Source organism: Rhinolophus ferrumequinum, chromosome 11, assembly GCF_004115265.2.
Source record: "Rhinolophus ferrumequinum isolate MPI-CBG mRhiFer1 chromosome 11, mRhiFer1_v1.p, whole genome shotgun sequence".
NCBI lineage: Eukaryota > Metazoa > Chordata > Mammalia > Chiroptera > Rhinolophidae > Rhinolophus > Rhinolophus ferrumequinum.
Window position 1 is genome coordinate 9,510,303 of NC_046294.1, and position 17,946 is coordinate 9,528,248.

Consider the following 17,946-nt stretch of genomic DNA (forward strand, 5'->3'; position numbering starts at 1 on the left):
TTTCAGATCTGAGCCAGGCATAGTAGGGTAGACAGCGTAGAGCATTTTGTTCACCCGAGGAAGTGAGTGAGCGCTGAATTCTTATGTTTTCCCTGTGGAAACTATTTGCCATAGTGTTGAGTCCTGGGAAATACTTATCTGTTAGATGATATTTTTATGTGGTGTTTTGTTTGCATCTTAACCTCTTGACCCAAACCATATCCATATATCCCTTTGTACGGAGCTTGATTAAATCGAGTGCCATAGTGGCTATTGGGAGGCTGTAGATGACTGGCACTGTTGGGTCATGCCAAACGTGACCAGGCTAAGAACCATTTAAAGCATCATACAGGAGAGCATAATTAAATAACACGGTATTAGAGAGTATGGTAAAGACAATAAGGGGTGTGGGCAATCAGGAATGGTATTATTTCTCTGCAGCCGAGATTCGGGCCCTCCGCCATCTACAGTGAGTGAAGCAGAATTTGAAGAGATCATGAAGCGAAACAGAGCGATTTCCAGCAGTGCCATTTCCAAAGCGGTATCTGGAGCCAGTGCAGGTAACTCACCCTTACTTTTGCTACCTCTTCCTTGCCTTTAGTTTTTCCATTTTTTCGTGTTTTGCCATTTCCATTGGCAAAAAATTCAACAAGATAAAATTGGAGCACTGTTCGATTTTCAAGAGTGGCATATCTTTAAAAACAATATGTAACCTAATTTCTTGGCTTATGGGATGCTCTAGTGCTGTTATTTAGAGTGTGTCTAGACCTGCCCCATGAAAGCCAACTTAGTGCCTAGAATATAAAGAACTAATACCATCTTATTGTAGTATTTATTGTAGAATGAAATTCCTGCCTCATGGAGATCTTGACCTCAGTGGGGCTAGTGTCTGTGTAGTGGATCCAGTGCCACATGTAGACTCTGGGTTTTTAGGACTGATGACTCAACTAGATGATGGTTTGACATGGAATCTAGTTGCATTTGGGGGTCTAGGGAGAGCTGTTGGCCTCGTGTAGCTTATCCTAGAAAGAGGCAAGTCTGTTGGCGTCATCTTAAGGCATAATATGCTTTTACAGCTAACTTTTGCCCGGCTGTCAGTGTTAAGTGGTCATAACCAGAAGCCATGACTCTTGACAGCCCCGAGCACAGAATCTTTGGTTCCTGAGAGAAGAAAATAAAGGAAGTTGCAGGGTTCTCGTCCAAATTTCACATTATGACATTAATCATTCACTTCTATGAGTTTCCCACATAAATGTAAATGTAGATTGTCAGATCTCCTAAGAAATAAGTTAACCCTAAGTATTATCATCTTTTTTCCGTAATTTCCCATCTTTGACTACAAAATTTGAACCCATAGGGTAGGTTAAAGATAGGAAGTGTGTATATTCTCTTTTTTTTTCCTTTAGAAAACCTTCACTGGCATCTGAATAAATCTTTTTTAAATTAAAAGGCAATCTATGCTCATTGTAAGAAGTGAAATAAATAGCGGACTATGATGAAAATAATCACTGTTCTCCACCAATTCCTTCACACGAGAGAATCAAAAACTGATTTCCCTCCATTTTCTTGTTTCAGTCACTCAAACCACAAATATTTATTGAGTCCTTACACAATAGGCAAAACTCACCCCGCCGGGAGAGCTGGCATCCTGGTGTTCCTGGACCCACAGGATCATGGTTCCTCCACAGTTTCTATTTCATTCTTACTGCTTTGCCCAGAAGCAGCTGCCAGTCCTCGTCACTAGACCCTGGTCTGGAGTCATGCTTTCCTTGTGTTATTCTGTCCTTAATGCTTCTGACTTAGCTTGGAAAAGCGTTGTGCAAGTACCAACCCTGTGGCCACTATCCCTGGGCCAGGCATTGCTCAAAGTAGGGAAGGAGGCGCTAGTTCTTGATGGCAGCATAATTTAAATAAACCAAACGTTTAAATATACACATGTGTATGTATATGTATGCTATGTACACATTTTAGATGTATATTACACATATACACACATCTGATTATAGATTTAAAATAATTTAGACAGAAATATGCAATGTGAATAAATGAAAGATTCTCTACACAGGACCACCTACAAGTCTACCTTTTACAATTTAGTGTCTATCCAGATTTTTTTCTATGTGTGTAGCATACATATAATTTTGATGGCTTTTACAAAAACAAAATACTGTGTTGTATTTCAAAAAAGCTTTTAAACATTAATATATTCTGGACATCTATTATATCAGTGTATAATAGTACCTAACATTGAACACTTACTGTGTGCCTGGCACTGTGCTAAGCGCTTTACATGGATTACTTTGTTTACATACAGATTTACCTCATGTTTTTTAACAACCAGATAGTATTCTGTAGAACTAATGTTCTGTAATTTATATAGCCAGACCCTATTGAAGGAACTTGAAGCAGTTTCTAATTCTTTAAGACAACAAAACGCTGAAACAAGCACTGTTAAACATACATAGTTGTGAAGAGAAGTGTAAAATTTTTACAATTCCTGGGTCAAAAAGTTTGCACGTTGTTTATTTTAATGGATGTTGTCAAATAGCTCTCAGAAAATGATGCACCAGTTTATACATCCAGTAGCAATATCTGAAAACATCTGATTCCAGACCATGTAAATATGTGTGCTATCCCGTTTGAAACCTCCCACTCCTGCCTCCTCCATTTTACCGTGGTTCTGTGGGACACTAGTTCCTCTTGGTGTGTGTCCTTCTGAGTTCTCCTTTGGTCCAGTTAGTTTACTGCCTCAGCTCATCCTTGGCCTTTCCCATCCATCCCCTGTCAGGGGATTACAGTGACGCGATTGAGACGCTGCTCACAGCCATTGCTGTTATCAAACAGTCCCGGGTCGCCAATGATGAGCGTTGCCGTGTCCTCGTCTCCTCTCTTAAGGACTGTCTTCATGGCATTGAAGCCAAGTCCTACAGTGTGGGTGCCAGCGGGAGCTCGTCCAGGTAAGTTGATTGCTTCAGCATCCTACCACCCCTGAGCAGCACTCTGCCCGGGATTGGCAGGGGGAGGAAAGGAGCCCAGAGTGTCTGGCAGGGACCTCGCTGGAAGAGCAGACTTAGCCCTCATGTCTTCAAGGGGAAGAAATTAACCAAACATTGATAAACGTTGTAATGTCTGGAATCTGTGGTGGGTGAGGCAGTGGGCTCATTTAGCAAGAGACAAACTGGTATAGCTAAGAACATGGGCTTTGGAGCCACACATGCTTGGGTTTGAATCCCAGTTCTGCTCCTGATTACCTGTATGACCTTGAGTATGGAATTACTCAACTTTCCAAGCCTCATTTATCTCATTTTTTTTAAAAAGGACAATGGTAGTACTGATCTTACAGACCTGTTGTAAAGATTAGATGAGATAATGCACGTAAAGCTCTTAGCACTGTGCCTGATACATTAGTAAGATCTCAACAAATTTAACTGTTCTTATTTTCCCAGAAAAGACTAGTCTTCAAAGGGCTAACAGACTCAGTGGGTCCATGACAGAGTAGTGGAAGGCTGATTTAGACAAATAACTAGAAGACACCAAAACACAACACTTTAGGAAAGAAGGTGATAAGCCCTTTGAGTGAGGCTGAAGGATCTTTTAATAGGAAAAGACATCGGTCCCGAGAGAGGTCACCTAGCCGGTCCCGAGAGAGCAGCAGGAGGCACCGGGACCTGCTTCACAATGAAGATCGGCATGATGATTATTTCCAAGAAAGGAACCGAGAGCACGAGAGACACCGGGATAGAGAACGGGACCGGCATCACTGAGAAAGGTGGGATGAAGCCCCATTCCTGGCTGGTGGCTGATCTTTTATGAAAGAAAAATTACTGATAGTGAAGATTTTTCTCTCTTTTTGAAGCAAATAAAAGGGATGGGAGGACTTTTGATTTCAGTAACTGAAAATTCAGGAGGACAGATTTTCTGCTTGTTTGTCAGGATTCTTCCCGTGAGATGGACCTGAGATTAAGCTATTTTTGTTTGTGTCTTGGCTGCTTTCCCCTGATGTCTGAGATAGCAGGGCACGATGGCTGAGGGCAAGTGCCATGTCTGCAGGCAGTGCCAGTGTGAATCCAGTCCCTCCAGCTGCACCACTTCTGCTCCTCAGCTCCTCACTTTGTAAAGAGATAATGAAAGCAGCTGTCTCATTAGATGGCTGAGTATTCAGTGAGATAATCCATAAGTGTTTGGTACTCGTAGTACCTGTCACATAGTAAGTTCTCAGTAAGTGGTAGCCACATGATCATTGTTGTTACATTTTAAACCCACCTAACTTTCAAGTTAAAAAGTGAGAAAGTTGACCAAGACAGAAATTCAAGACCATTGCCTACTTGTTCATTTTCAAGGTGCAACATTAGTAATTTTAAGACTTTAAGCTATTAAAAAGATTTTGAAAATCAGGGTACTTCAGTCAGAGGAGAAGGCTGATCTGAAAAAAAAATATCTTTAATAGCATGAGAAACGGTGTGCAGGAAACTTCAATGGAAGGATATATTTGTTTTGGGAAAAAAGCTATTGAAAGCAAATTTATTTTTTCAAAAGCAGGAGAGTTGTGGGGCGGGGAGCATATTAACTCAGGTAATTGAAAAATTGAGTTAGGCTTTGCTGGATCCAGGGGCTCCAGCTCTGTTGTTTCATTCTCAAATGGGCTCCAGGTTACGTCCCACTAGCTCGGCAATCCTAACTGAAAGAAAGCTTCCAGCAGATCTTTCTAGTATGTAAGAAAGCAAGAATGGTTGTTGACTCTGTTTCTATGGAGATCTTTAAGCGTAGTCTAGACTCTGGCTAGGACGGTCTGTTTCTGGTTCCTGAAGGGTGCCGTATGATCCAGGTGACTTTGGGGTCTCGGCTCAATTTTGTGGTTTCACATCAAGTGCATGATGAAGATGTCCTGGTTATATGCTGGTATATCGTAATTGAGAAGGAAGGTGAAGACTAGGAATGGTTCTAGTTGGTATCTTTGGGGTGGGTAGACAGACGATTGGTTGAGGAAGGGAAGGAAACCCTCCCTACCACCGGAAGTCCTCGAGCAGTAGCTGGGCTGTAAACAGTTGGAAAATTGCAGTATTTTGTTTAGTGACAACCTACTAACAGATAAGAAAGGAGTCTTGCCCTCTACTGTGTTGTTTGGCATTAACTTAAGCAGAATTACAGCTGGGAATTTTGTCATTTTCTGTAGGTGGCAGAAAAGTGGAAAAATGAAAAGTAACATTTTTTACCCGCCTCCCCTTCTCTGTTCTTAAACCATTCATTCCACAAAATCTTAGAGTGCTTGACGTTGAAATTTAGGATACCCCACATAAAATCACCAGTTAGGCTGTGGGTTCTAGATGCTTCTTTCTAGATTTTGCAATAGGGTGAGTTTTGGGAGGTGCCCACGTATCAGAAAAGCAGCCCCCAGTGGAGGTAGAGCCCACCAACAGCTCTGGCCCAGTTCCGTCCCGGCAGTGGGCAGGAGGGCAGGGTTAGAGGCTCTTTGATCTGGTCTCATTCCTCCTGCACACAGCAGCATTTCGCTTCTGGTGTTGGAGCTGGCACAGTTGCTAGTGTTGCTTGTGGGTCTGGTGTCAGCACCCTTGCCCAGCCCTGCAGTCCACAGTGTGTCCTTTGGGATGAGAGTGACCAGGGAGCGGTTACTTGGTCCACGCGGAGCACAAGTTGTAGTCTCTGGGGCCGCATTCACTTTAGTGTTTAGAACACGTACCTGCACGTCACCGCTCCTGGTGGCTTTGCTTGTCACAGCCTTTTGGCAGAAAAATTGTGGCATCCTCTGATCATTAGTACATTGGGGATTGAACCTCTGAACCAGAGACTTTTGCTGTCATTTGCTTCATTTCTTCTCCCTGTAAAATGGGACTGTTTCTTACATTGTGAGGATGATTCAATCTGGATAACTGAAAAGTCCTGTAACCTAGTGCTTCCCAGACTACAGTTGTTTGGCTGGTCAGGCCTATGATAAGAGGACGAAGACGAATCGTGAGGCAGGTTTTTCCAAGTCCCTCATTTTTCCTGTGTTGGTTATTCCATTCAAATCATAATTTTATTCAGAAGAACTGAATCAGACACCCTAAAAATGTCCATTTCTCGCATTCTCATCCTAAGGACTCTTAATTCCATCTACAGTTACCAAGTTGTAACTTAGGAGATTTCAAGTTAGGGAGCTGGTGCATGGGCCTCATTTATCTTAAGAACATTGTAAGCTCTATGTACAATACCTTTCAGTTAGAAAATACTATTTCTGTTGTATGAATGAGTGTTCTGTCCAGAGTCAGCAATAGAGATCAGTAATCGTTTTTGTCCACCCTTCCCTCAGGATAGGCACCGCCTCTGGGGCCTGAAGTCTGGTCCACTGTAGGAGCCTTTGGCTTCTGTCTGCATTCAGACATTACCACAAAATGTAGCCAGAACCTGTAAGAATTGGGTGCTATAGTTTATTTCTCTTGATGCACTAGATTATCCTCTGTGTCTTGTTTCTTAAGACCAGTTCCCAAAGTACAACTCTTTCAGGGTGTATGCACGTGTGCTTTGGAGTTTGAGGGTATTCCTGAGTAATTGGTGGTTTTTACTTTTTGTAGTTCTTGGCTATTGTCTCATTATTTTATGACCTTACCCTACTTGAAATACAGTCATTCTCACCTTATTCCTAACATCCTGGTCCAGTGAAAACTGAGCTTTCTGCTCCCTTTTGATCCAGTGTAAAGATTCAGAACCCTAACTGGTGTGAAATTGAGAAGGCGCTGAGGGCTTCAGTTTTCCTTATAGAAAGCGAGACACATGCCTGCCTGCCTAATAGGTGTTTAGGGAGGCCAGCAGGCAGAGGCCGTAACCGAGTCTGAGGATCCCACGCTAAAATAATGCCATTTTGGAATGTGGAAGGATCACACAGCTTTTTCTCTTTTTTTTGGTCTTTTTTCTTGGCTTAGCTCCTCCAGGTTACAGAAGTGCATAAATAAACGGTGAGCACTGGCGTACAGGCTGTATTGCCGGTTTGGGCAGTAGTGGAAATCCTAAACCTGGATTTAATCCCCCTTTTCCCATTTAGCTGTTCATTCTATTTTATCTGATCAATCTAACCAAGTCATCCCCCGCAGATTGATGTTGCAACGATAGAACAAGGGCTGAGTGAACTGGGGGCCTTAAGTTGGGTAGAGATGTGACAAGTGGCTTAACAGTGCCTTCTGTTCAGCAAAAGTTCTTAACTGTGCTTTGACCCTGTTTCCCCGAAAATAAGACCTAGCCGGACAATCAGCTCTAATGCGTCTTCACCAGCGTGGTGGTAGTATAATTGGTCCCTCACCCACAGCTGTCATCTGGGAAAAGACTTAAAATCTCTTGAGTTTTAGTATAACTTAGAACATCTCTGGCTCTGTGTGAGCATGTGCACACACATGTACTCAGAAGAGTGCTGTTTGGAAGCTGGTGTAACCAGGGCTTCCTTAAAAAAAAAGAAAGGTTTAGGAGTTTCCTGTGTAAGTACATGCTTCCTGCCAGGGCCTCTTGGATGTTTTGGGTTAATGGATTTGGTTATGTACACATGTGTTTTCTCACCATTGTACCTCCCATTTCCAGATTTTCCCCCTCCCCTTAAGGTAAGCTATGACTTGTTCAGAATAGATTTTATGAAATAGTATTTAAACTCACCTTGTTCCCTGATAGCAACTTTTCCTGAAATGTTGTAGTTTCCATACTTTTCCAGCCAAAGTCTCCTTTTCAGTCAAACTACTTTTAAGACCTCATTTCATTGTCTGTATTTTCCCTCCCTACAGTATGATGTCACTGCTTTTTTCTCTCTGCTCACTGTAGCTTTTCCTCCAACCATTCCCCTCACTACTCACAGTGCCAGACACTCCCAGACAATCCTGCTTTCTTTCTTTACTTTTCCAGGCTTGTAGTCTCTCTCTCTCTACATCCCCTACTTCATAGGTTATAACTTTAGAAAATGCCAGTGTAATTCATTTAAGCCCCTGTTAATCAGAAAGTAACCTCTAATTTGTATTCTCTTCTTCTCTTCTGATATTCTCATTACAGGAGTCTGGTTGGAAGCAAATGTTTTTTTAATGGACTTGCATCTCCTCACCTTGATCAGGACTAAAGGACGGAGGCCGCTCCACCCCTTCCCTTTCCTCTAAATCCTTAACCCCCTCCAGACACCCAGGGAATCCCCTCTGCCCTATAGGATTGAAGACTTCTTGGCAGCCCTCCCTACCCCACACCTCCGTTTGCCAGAGGAAAGAACCTAAAGACTGGTGGTGGTGGGGGTGGGTAGCAGACAGGAAGAAAATTTGTCCAGGCCCCTGGTCTCCATAGAGAATGGTGCTTTGTCCAAGGAAACATATATGAGTTTCTGATTCTCCAGGAGCAGTTCAGTGGTGAGGATGATGGGAAGACTTCCTTCCCAAAGAAAATGGATCCTCTGTTTGAGATCTATCTAGGAGAATGGCTGGGTGTGCCAAAATATGCCCAGGGTCCTGCCCGCAGCACTAGGTTTGATGGGGCACAGAGGGTGCAGACCCCTTGCTAACATACCACTTCTTTGTTTAACTCCTTTACCTTCCCAGCCCTTTGAGGGGGCCTGCGAGAAAAGAAATTACCTGACGAAAAGCTTCTGTTATTCTTGCTTTTCCCTCTTACATATTTACGGTTAGTTTCCCTGACCTCCCAGAGGGCTGAACCCTTCCAGCTCTCTGCTGCCCAGTTGCCTCAGTGGGCTTGCTCCTCCTAAGCAGAGAAGGCCCATGAAGTTGCTTTCTGCTGGGGAGCCCGGCAGAGCCGGTTACCACCCTCTGCTGCTTCGTGCTTGGTTGCCTCTTGCAATAACCAGCTCTACTAGGTGTTCCCTTTCCTTGGGGCTTTGTCGTTTCACAAGTTGGAGCCCTTCCCCCAAGGAGGCTGCTTCCTTGTTTTAGAGGAAGGTACTGCCATTGGGAGGGTGGGGACATAGGACCTCAGCACTGAAGAACCCTTGTGAAGTACCAGGACTAGGGAAGGAGGCAAGTTGGGCAGGATACAACCTACTTCCATAGGCTTTTCTTCTTTCAGGTTTGATGTAAGCGTGGGCTTGCATCCCCCAGGTACATACTTTTACTTATTGTGGGATAATCTAGCACTAGTAGTAGACATAAAAGTCACAAATTTGGTGTCTTTCCACCTTTTAACTATTGACTTAATAGCTCCCTTGCTCTGCCTGGAGGTACTTTCTGCCTCTGATAAGGAGCAGGGAAGAAGTGGAGTCGGACGGGAATGAGCTCAACTCAGAGTTCTAAGGACCACCACTCTGGGGGCCATTTTCCACACAGGCATATGGAATTGCTTTTCCCATAACCCACATTGTGATGTGGTTGCTGCTGAAGGAACAGCAGCAACAGGTCCTACAGTACGCATGGGGCAGTGGGTGCTGCTTGTGCATTCATCTGCAGGGCACGTGACAGCTAATGTGAGAAGAGACGTGGCACGTGAGGTGAGACTTGTCAGATGTAGGGTCTGGAGACCCTTCTGGCTCAGTGGGGAGAGACTGAGTTGGACTGAACCCTTCCTCTGTTTCCTGCACGTTTCTGACATTGCCCTCAATCAGTCACTGAGGGAGTTCCCCCAGGGTTGGAGAGGCACATTCCCTTGGGACAGAGGCTATGGGTTTGTAGCTCTTCCCGTCCCCAACCCCATCCCCACCTCCACTTCAAACATGGCACCCTGCCCAACTGGCCAAGTGTTAAGTGATGTGCTTACCCTCGAGAGCAGCTCCGGGTGTCTTTTTAAAATGTAGAGAAAACCAAGTAAGGTGACAGTTTAAGGGAAAATATATATATAGAATACCGGAAAAGCCGTTTACCTGGAGAATTTTTTTCTCCCCATTTTCGTTTTGTTTTTACTCAATGACACATTTTTAGTTTTATTTCCTGATAGCAAAGGAAAAAACCCACCCCCCAAAGAGGCCAAGGTCCTGTCCCCCTGTTGTCGGTGATTTGTTTGTCTTTCTGATAGGTTGAAAATTGTGTAATAAACTTGATGACGCTGTCAATCTTTTATACTGCATTGTATTTTTTTCCTTTTGTAACAAAATATTTTTAAATAATAAATGGGGTGTGAGCTGTTTTATGGATTCTGCATTGAATAGATTTGTTGAGGTGTCCGGGGCATGGGCATGGGCTGGTGATGCAGAGGCTGCGGGATGGTAGTGAAACCTGGAGGTCTTAGCTGGAAGGATGTGCACGAAGGACATGGACCTGTGGAGCACCTAGGAGACCTCCAGTGCAAACCTTTAGAAGTGCCCCTTGAGGTTTAGCTTTTCTCCTTAGCTACCTAAACAGCCTGGTTCAAGAATTCCAAGTCATCCTTTACTCGTCAAGATTCTTAAGATTTATTCCCAGAATAAATGTCCTACCTTGTACAGTTCAGTTCCAATGTCCTAAGTTCAAGAAGGGAAGGAATCCTCTGCTAGGAGTTAGAAGATGCTGCCGCCTGCCTACTTCCATCAATCCTTCTAACCACGACAGGCCAGCGGAACCTCAGTCTCTCTCATCTGTGAGACGACAGTGGTAGCTGTTCTGCCTTCCACACAGGGATGTTTTAAGAACATTTTAAGAGAAATGTGAACATGTTTCGGAAACTGAACTATGTAGATATGAGGAAGTACAGATAAGAAAGCAGAAGTGATCTTGGGACTCCAGAAAGCTGGCTTTTTAAAAAACGTGACCAAAAAGTTACCTGATAAAAAGACGAACCAGAGACTAGATGATATAAAATGTGTATTGGGACCAGTAAAGGCAAAATTAGTGTAAAAACAACCTTTAGTAGAAGGGAAATTCCCTAGAGTGGGTCTATGATGTGAAATTTGAAGGGAAAAAAATAGTTGGGAGTGCCTCTCACAATTTCAATCGGTGTCTAAAGTTGAGGTCCATGGTCACCTGTATCTCGTTTATCGGCCATACTTGCTAAAATGCCTGTTCTGTGCTGTATCAATCTCTGAAAAGTCTAGAAATCTATTTTTTATGCCCCAGATGATGTAGAAAGTGTGAGGACTACTGTTTTAGAGAAGTAAATACAGTCTTGTTTCCTCTAGGAGGTACCATAGTGGTGTGGAAAGGGACTAACTTTGGGATACCTCTAGGTTCAAATCCCAACTCGTAACTAAGTTGAATGCCTTTGGACACATGAGTTGATTAACATCTGAGTCGATTTTCTTCTGCCTCAGGATCATGTGGATTAAATATACTCTGCCAGATACTGGATGAACATTAGCCTACAACAGGGGTGTCCAAACTTTTTTCAACATTTTTCACCAAGGGCCATATGCAGTAAAATATACAAACAGCCGGGCCACTCACTCAAGGTGAAGTACGTATTGCCTCACCTGGTTTATTTAAGTAAACTAAATATATCTTTGGAATTTGCTGTGGGCCAATTAACAATGGATCATGGGCCGCAGTTGGCCCGCGGGCCGCAGTTTGGACACCACTGGCTTATAAGTTGTTGCCATGGTACAGAGCCAGAAACCTGAATCTGTGTGTCCTAAGTGCTTCCTGAATAGGGCCAGACCTCAGCCACCAGAGATGGCCATACAGTCACTTGGCAGTTCTAGCCATGAGTGTGAATATCTGAGCAGGCCTCTGCCAGCTCGTGTGCCCAGGGCCTGCTCCTTTGCTTGGTCCTTTCTACTGTCCAGAATGCTGGTGCCTGCAGGTCTGAGCTATAAAGTGCCTTCCCATGGCACGCAGCGAGTACAGCCTCTGACCACGTTAACACGGGAAGACTAACCACAGATTCTCCTCCTCTGCTGCCTCAGTTTCTGTTGCATGATATTCTGCTCTGCTGTAACTGACTGCATCTGCACACGTGGCTCCAATAAGCATCAGGAAGAAGAAACATTTATGGAGTCATCCACAGGAAACAATGCCTTAAGCTTCCAGATAACCATGAAGTAAGTGCGAGCACTTATGTTCTAATCGCCCCATTTTTAACCATTCTCATCATCTAGTGGTACCTGTTTAGGAATGAAATTTACTTAATCCAGATTGACTCATGAGACAAGGTTTCTAGTTCCAGCTGTTAGTAACCGGTTGTATACTTGGCTACGTTACTTCCTCCTTTCTAAGCCTGCAAAGTGGAGAATGAGATTTAAGTTGATCTCTAAGGTCCCTTTGAATTATAAGCCACCTCTAAACTTCCATCTGAGCCGTCCATTCATCTGTGGTGCTGGGAGGGTGACCTTAACTACTGAACATCTAAATGAAAAAGGGAGGCCATGGAGAATGGGTTCCTTTCCAGCTTAATGCCAGTGATTTCTTTAAAGCAGGGTTACAGAAAGAAGCAGTGCCAGAAGCAACAGAAAAATCAGCGTATTAATGAGGTTTGTGATTGAAATATCAGGGATGTTCCTATTGGAGTTTTTGATACTGTTTCATGGTTGATGAGACCCGTCTATGGTTTTTGGGTAGACCCCCCCGAAAGCAGGTAGGAGGCAAGGACACAAAAGGGATAGAAAACAAGAAAAAGCATCATTGCATCAGACAATGGAGACCTGCCTAGGATGAGGAAAAGCCTGATCACAGGAAATAAGCAGAGTTAAAAACAGCATGGAATGCTTAAAGGCCAATTACTTTTTACTTTGAGTAAGAGCACATATTCTAGGATTCTCCTGACAGAAGGGCCGTATGATTCAAGGTTTCCTAGAGTGGATTCTGTCATGGCTCCTGGTGACTTCTTGGGGCTAAAAAAGGGGCCACTGACAAGCAAGATAAAGTTTTAAAGATGGTTACTTGAAGAAGGCAATACACTCATCTAGGGCAACATTTCTCCCGCTTAAAAAAAAAAAAGTATGTGTTCCTTTCATGGTAAGAAATTTTAAATAACCAACAAATATTGGTAAGTTTAGAATATGCTTTTTCTAATTAACACCTCACCCTGGAAAGGAGCTGTAGGAATTACCTGAAAAGGAACAAGGGACAAAATGCTGGCTTTGGGACAGAGATGAAGAATATAAGCAGTCTTTGCAGAATGACAGACCTGAAGAAGTTACAGAGGCTGGCAGTGCCTTTAGGAATTAATTCATGCTGGAACTGGGGGAAGAAAATCAGTGGGACACCTTCATTGCTGTCTTTGTGTCCATACTGGATCACTAAGCACAGCCCGAGAACAAACCGCTGGGATAGTCTCTACCTTCTCTTGGAGTGGATGAATTTCCAGGGACAAGTGCCATAAGGAAAAGGCTGCACGACAGAAAATACATATTTATTATAAAATAATGTTTGTTTCATGATGAGAGTAGAAAAATAACACTATGAGCTACTAAAAAAGTTCGGGAGCTCAGTCTCTGAAGAATGGGATAAGAGGCTTTTGCATCACCCGGAGCACACCATCCTGGAGCTCTCCGTGCTCATGTGTGACAGGTGTGGCACAGCACGTACAGGAGTATGTGGCTCAGGTCCTGCCGGAAGCCCAAGGAGCCTACATGGTCCACATAAGATGATCTGGCCACGATGATCAAAGAGGAAAACTTGAGGACAGCAGGGAATTCGTTCTGAGAAGGGCCAGGAAGGGACAGCCTTGCCCCTCCCTATACTGACGTACAGAAGAATCAGGCTGATGGTCCTGTTTAGAAGATGGTGCCCAGGGGCCTTTGCTCAGTTTGTTGCCCAAATGTCTGTGCTGAGGAAAAGCTGCAACCTTTCCCAGGACAACTCGACCCACCATTTCTCACTGGTGTGGACAAAGTACCAGAAGTATGAGTGGTCTCAGCCATGAGGGCTGCTGGCTGAAATTTTTGTACTTCAAATCCTGTCCATACTGATGGCAGAAGAAAGAAAGAAAGAAAATGTTAAAAGACCAGTAAACAAGAGCAGCTGGCCTGAACTGTTCTATATTCCAAGCCCCCTGGCCCCAAAGAACAAGGAGAATATCTTCCCTAAGTGGGTAACTGTCTACCCTAAATGGGAAAGGCAGTCCCACAGACACCCTTTTCCCCCTTGAAAGTCCTCCAGACCCCTCAGTCTTTGGAAGAACAATGACTCCCTCCCTGGGATGGGACAGGAACCCAACCCTCAGGTGACGGTAGCAGCAGTAGTACCTGGAGAAAGCGGCCAGGGCGAGCACGTCAAGCAGCAGCTCTGAGCCACAGAAGAAGAGCAAGATGCCGTTCATGATGGCTTCCAGGCGGAGCACGTAGGTCTGCAGCAGCAGGTAATAGGAGGCCATCATGGCAGATGGGAAGGTCAAGGCCACACTAATAGCAAGTGGCATCTTTCGTTGGCAGAGATTTCCCTTTGTACCTGTCAGACACAGCCCATGGAGTCACCTCCAAGTGGCCTGCTTTCCTCGGCTCAGAGGACAGGTGGGTGAGATGTCATGGACTGGCAAGGCAGAGCAAATGATTCTGAATGGGGATGTGCAGATTTACAAATGGGGTGCCACTGTGCTAAAAGTTAGAGGCTTTGGAGGAGTTTAGGACTGGAGTCATTCACTCCAAAGATTCTGCTTCCAATCTGGCTCCCATTCAAGGGACGATGGGATCTTTATTGGGGCTGGGGGAGTTTTCTCAATTATAAAAATATCATCACTGAAAACTTTTCAACCAATATATAGAAAATAATTTTAGAAAATATAAACCGAAAAACCCATGTTCAACCCCTGGAGGTAACTATTACAAGGTGTATATTGTTTCAGATTTTTTAATGTGTATACTCACATATTACTATTTGTTATTACAAAAATGGAATCATAACTCTAATACTGTTTTGCAACTTACTTTTTCCCATTTAACGTAAGTTGGACATCTTTCCACACATACCTACCCTATTCTTTTTTAATGGCTATGAACGATTTTACTGAACCAATACCATAATTTATTTAATTAATCCTGTATTGATAGATGTCTACGTTGTGTCTAATGTTTCAGTGTTACAAAATACGTGCAAATAAACATTCTCACATAGATACCTTTGCATATCTGCGGATATTTTTTCAGTTTTAGAAGTGAAATTGTTAGGTCTAAGAATACAAATTTTACATGGTAAAAACTATTAGCAAAAAAGATGTACCGTGGTACCTCGGTTTTCAAACGTAATCCATTCCGGAAGACTGTTCGAGTTCTGAAACGTTTGAAAACAGCTGACAGCTAGGCCTCAGGATCTTGCACTCAGCGGAAGCCACGCGACATGTTCGACTTCCAAGGCGTGTTTGAAAACCGAAGCATTTACTTCCGGGTTTACAGTGCTCGTAAACCGAAATGTTCGTCAACAGAGACGTTCGAAAACCAAGGTACTACGGTACTAATTTATATTCCCAAAGAATCTGGGAATATAAATACCCACAGGAGTGTGGACTATAGAGACCTGTTCCTCATGTCCATTCTCATACTGAGTATTGAAAATATTTTTAATCTGATGGGTGAAAGTGTTCTCTTGTTGTTTCAACTTACTTTTTATTAGTGAGTTTGTGCATTTTGTCATGTTTATTGTCCTCTATAATTATTCTTACGTGAACTGCCTATTAGTGTCCTTTACAAATTTTTAAAATTAGGTTGTCTTTCCTTAATGATTTATGTGAGCCTGCTTTATTTTATCCTTTGTCATATGTGTTGCAAGTATTATTTTTGTTTGTTTGTTTTTAGTTTCAGGTGTACAAAACAATGTTATAGTTAGACATTTATACCCCTCACAAAATGATAACCCCCTTCCCTAATCTACTACCCCTCTGATATCCTATATAGCTGTTACAATTCCATTGACTTTATTCCCTATGCTGTACTCCACAAAAATATGGAACGCTTCATGAATTTGCATGTCGTCCTTGCGCAGGGGCCATGTTAATCTTCTGTGTATCATTCCAATTTTAGTACATGTGCTGTTGAAGCGAGCACTTCTGTTTATGTTTTAACACTGTTCTCAGAGATGAGATAGTCTAACTCATGAGAGATTTGCTCTGTATTTCTGGAGATATACGAGTAAAACTTGTCCTAAAGAAATCCTTGTCTGGAGGAGAGCTTAGTGCTGATTTGTGCAGGCATATACTGCCCTGGACATGGAGTTACAGCTGAACCTATTCTGCCAAGCAAACCACTGAGAGGAAGCAGGCACTCTTGTAGTCGTTAGGTAACTGGAAAAAAACTATCTAATATCTCATGCTACTGCCCACCTCTAGCCCTACAGAGCAACACACAGGTAAATCTTGACCCAAAATATACAGCAGTTGGAAACTTCAGAAAGGGAGTAACAGGATATGTCACCAGATCCAATCTCTTATTGTCAGCCTAGCTTATATACTTTCTCTTGTTAATCAAGTTACAGATACCAGCTCATCTCATAAGAAATAGAAATAGTCTCTGGACAACACTCACCAAAAAATAGTCGAATTGCTTCAATTCCAAGATACAGGAGGAGCATCACCACATCCAGAACTAGATTGGCTGTTGGATATGGTAGCAGGAGACCTGTCAAAACAAAAGCAACAGTTTGCAAACACCTATAATAGCACCCACAAGAACTCCCACACACTTGGGAATAAAGAAGACAAGACTCTTATCAGCTTTCCATGAGCTGGTTAGTAAGACGTGAGCAGGATCTGTACCTTAACTCAGAGTGCGACTACCACGTCTGTTAGAGGCAGGCTCATTATTATGGGCTTTTACTCCTAACTACAAAAGTCAGTGGGGACTCCATTCTCCAAAATGGTCAGAAGTACATGGGTACATGGGCTGAATGGTTCTGAGGGTCACCAATGGGCTTAAAGTAGAGTTCACGAAGAATTGACGGGAGAAGCCCACATTTCCCAAACTCAAGAAAGTCTTGCTGAGAGGCTTCCTACTGAATCCTTCTCAAGGAAGCCATCTGATGAAGAGACTTCTACCTTGCAGTGAAGAGGAGCTGCAGAAAATTATGAAAAATAGGAAGACTCCTGGTGGGAGCTGCCTCTGGGCTGAAGTGAGGAAGGGATGGGGTGGGGGTGGGGGCACAAGGGTAGTCAAGCTTACCTTTATAAAGAAATATGAAGAGCTCCAGCAGGAAATAGGTAGCATAATACCACCCGTTCAGAAAGAAGAGGATTTCCAGGGGGGTGGAGGACAACCGTTTACCTGAAAGGATGAGCACAGAAAACACGAATGGGCAGGAGGGCAGTTCAATCTGTTCTTTGAATGGTTCTGTATCTGACTTGGGGAATACACGAGGTCGCAGCCAGTGGGAAGGGCCACTTGGAGCATTTCTGGTTGCTGATAATGAGGGTGAGGGGGTGTGTGTGTGTGTGTGTGTGTGTGTGTGTGTGTGTGTAGGATGTGGCGAGGGCTTCCTTCAATCCTCTTTCCCCGGAATCACCATCAAACTTGACTCAGCTTAGGAGGTGAAAGTCAAGGCCCCTCTAAGATGTAACCCCGTTACTATTTGGGAAGAGAAATTGGGGCACAGAGACTAACACTGGCTTCTTCGAGGTTACACAGCAAATTCATCTTTGAACCGGTCTAGAATAGGCCCAGCCAAGGATTTGAGGGTATTTGAGATCCTCACCTCCAGACCTTCAGGCACTCAGGGTAAGTGGGATTGCAAAACCCCGCTTTGGACAGTCAGAAGTCATGTCCCTAACACCCGAGAATGGAGGGTTTAGATCGAGCTCTGGGAGAGAGGGGAGAAAGGGGACTGAAGGGATCAGGACCAGCGACTCACACACCTCCAGAATCTCACCTCGCGGCGCCATCTTCAGTCCCCATGGAAACTGCATACGCGGCTGCAGCCACTCCCGGAGCAACGAGGTGCTGCCGGAAGCGGGGGACAGAGCGGCTTCGGCTTCCGGCCCCTCTGCCCGCCCTCGGCACTCAATGGTTAATGGGGCCGGGGCGGTCTCGGTACCGTTCACGCGTGCGCAAGAAGGGAAGCGGGCCGCAAACGCGCTTCGCTGGGATTTTGGCTCACGTAGGATTGGGGAGAACGGTTGTCGTCGCCCAGAGAGCTGTCGCCCGCAAGACCCCGGGGCAAGGGAGACTCTCGGGCTCCC

At 44.0% G+C, this 17,946-nt stretch overlaps 2 protein-coding genes and 1 non-coding gene across 10 annotated transcripts in view; 1 reads left to right on the forward strand and 2 right to left on the reverse strand.

Moving 5' to 3' along the window:
* CPSF7 (cleavage and polyadenylation specific factor 7) overlaps nucleotides 1-10,062 on the forward strand; it is a 21,909-nt gene extending 11,847 nt beyond the window's left edge. For 4 of the 7 annotated variants that reach the window (XM_033119139.1, XM_033119137.1, XM_033119136.1 and 1 more), the window contains exons 7-10: nucleotides 421-539; nucleotides 2,768-2,936; nucleotides 3,581-3,748; nucleotides 8,002-9,993. In XM_033119139.1, the coding sequence (XP_032975030.1) occupies nucleotides 421-539; nucleotides 2,768-2,936; nucleotides 3,581-3,743 (451 nt within the window). In that variant the 3' untranslated portion in view covers nucleotides 3,744-3,748; nucleotides 8,002-9,993. Of the gene's footprint in view, nucleotides 1-420; nucleotides 540-2,767; nucleotides 2,937-3,580; nucleotides 3,749-8,001 lie in introns of all 7 variants that reach the window. The other 3 variants (XR_004424311.1, XR_004424312.1, XM_033119135.1) reach the window with 1 other exon arrangement.
* A 3,120-nt stretch (nucleotides 10,063-13,182) lies between these two features.
* On the reverse strand, nucleotides 13,183-17,723 carry TMEM216 (transmembrane protein 216). Of its 2 annotated transcripts, none has more exons than XM_033119145.1 (5): nucleotides 17,623-17,716; nucleotides 16,934-17,035; nucleotides 16,301-16,393; nucleotides 14,033-14,234; nucleotides 13,183-13,752 (listed from the first exon to the last, which is right to left on the reverse strand). In XM_033119145.1, exons 3-5 carry the CDS (start codon nucleotides 16,344-16,346, stop codon nucleotides 13,737-13,739), a joined length of 264 nt encoding a protein of 87 aa, XP_032975036.1. In that variant the 5' UTR covers nucleotides 16,347-16,393; nucleotides 16,934-17,035; nucleotides 17,623-17,716; the 3' UTR covers nucleotides 13,183-13,736. The 2 variants fall into 2 exon arrangements, with proteins under 2 accessions (XP_032975036.1, XP_032975037.1); XM_033119146.1 differs by having other exon boundaries at nucleotides 13,666-13,752; nucleotides 17,637-17,723.
* LOC117031402 (U6 spliceosomal RNA) lies at nucleotides 15,717-15,823 on the reverse strand. Its single transcript, XR_004424542.1, has one exon. It is a non-coding gene; the product is annotated as a U6 spliceosomal RNA (small nuclear RNA).
* Nucleotides 17,724-17,946: the final 223 nt, after the last annotated feature.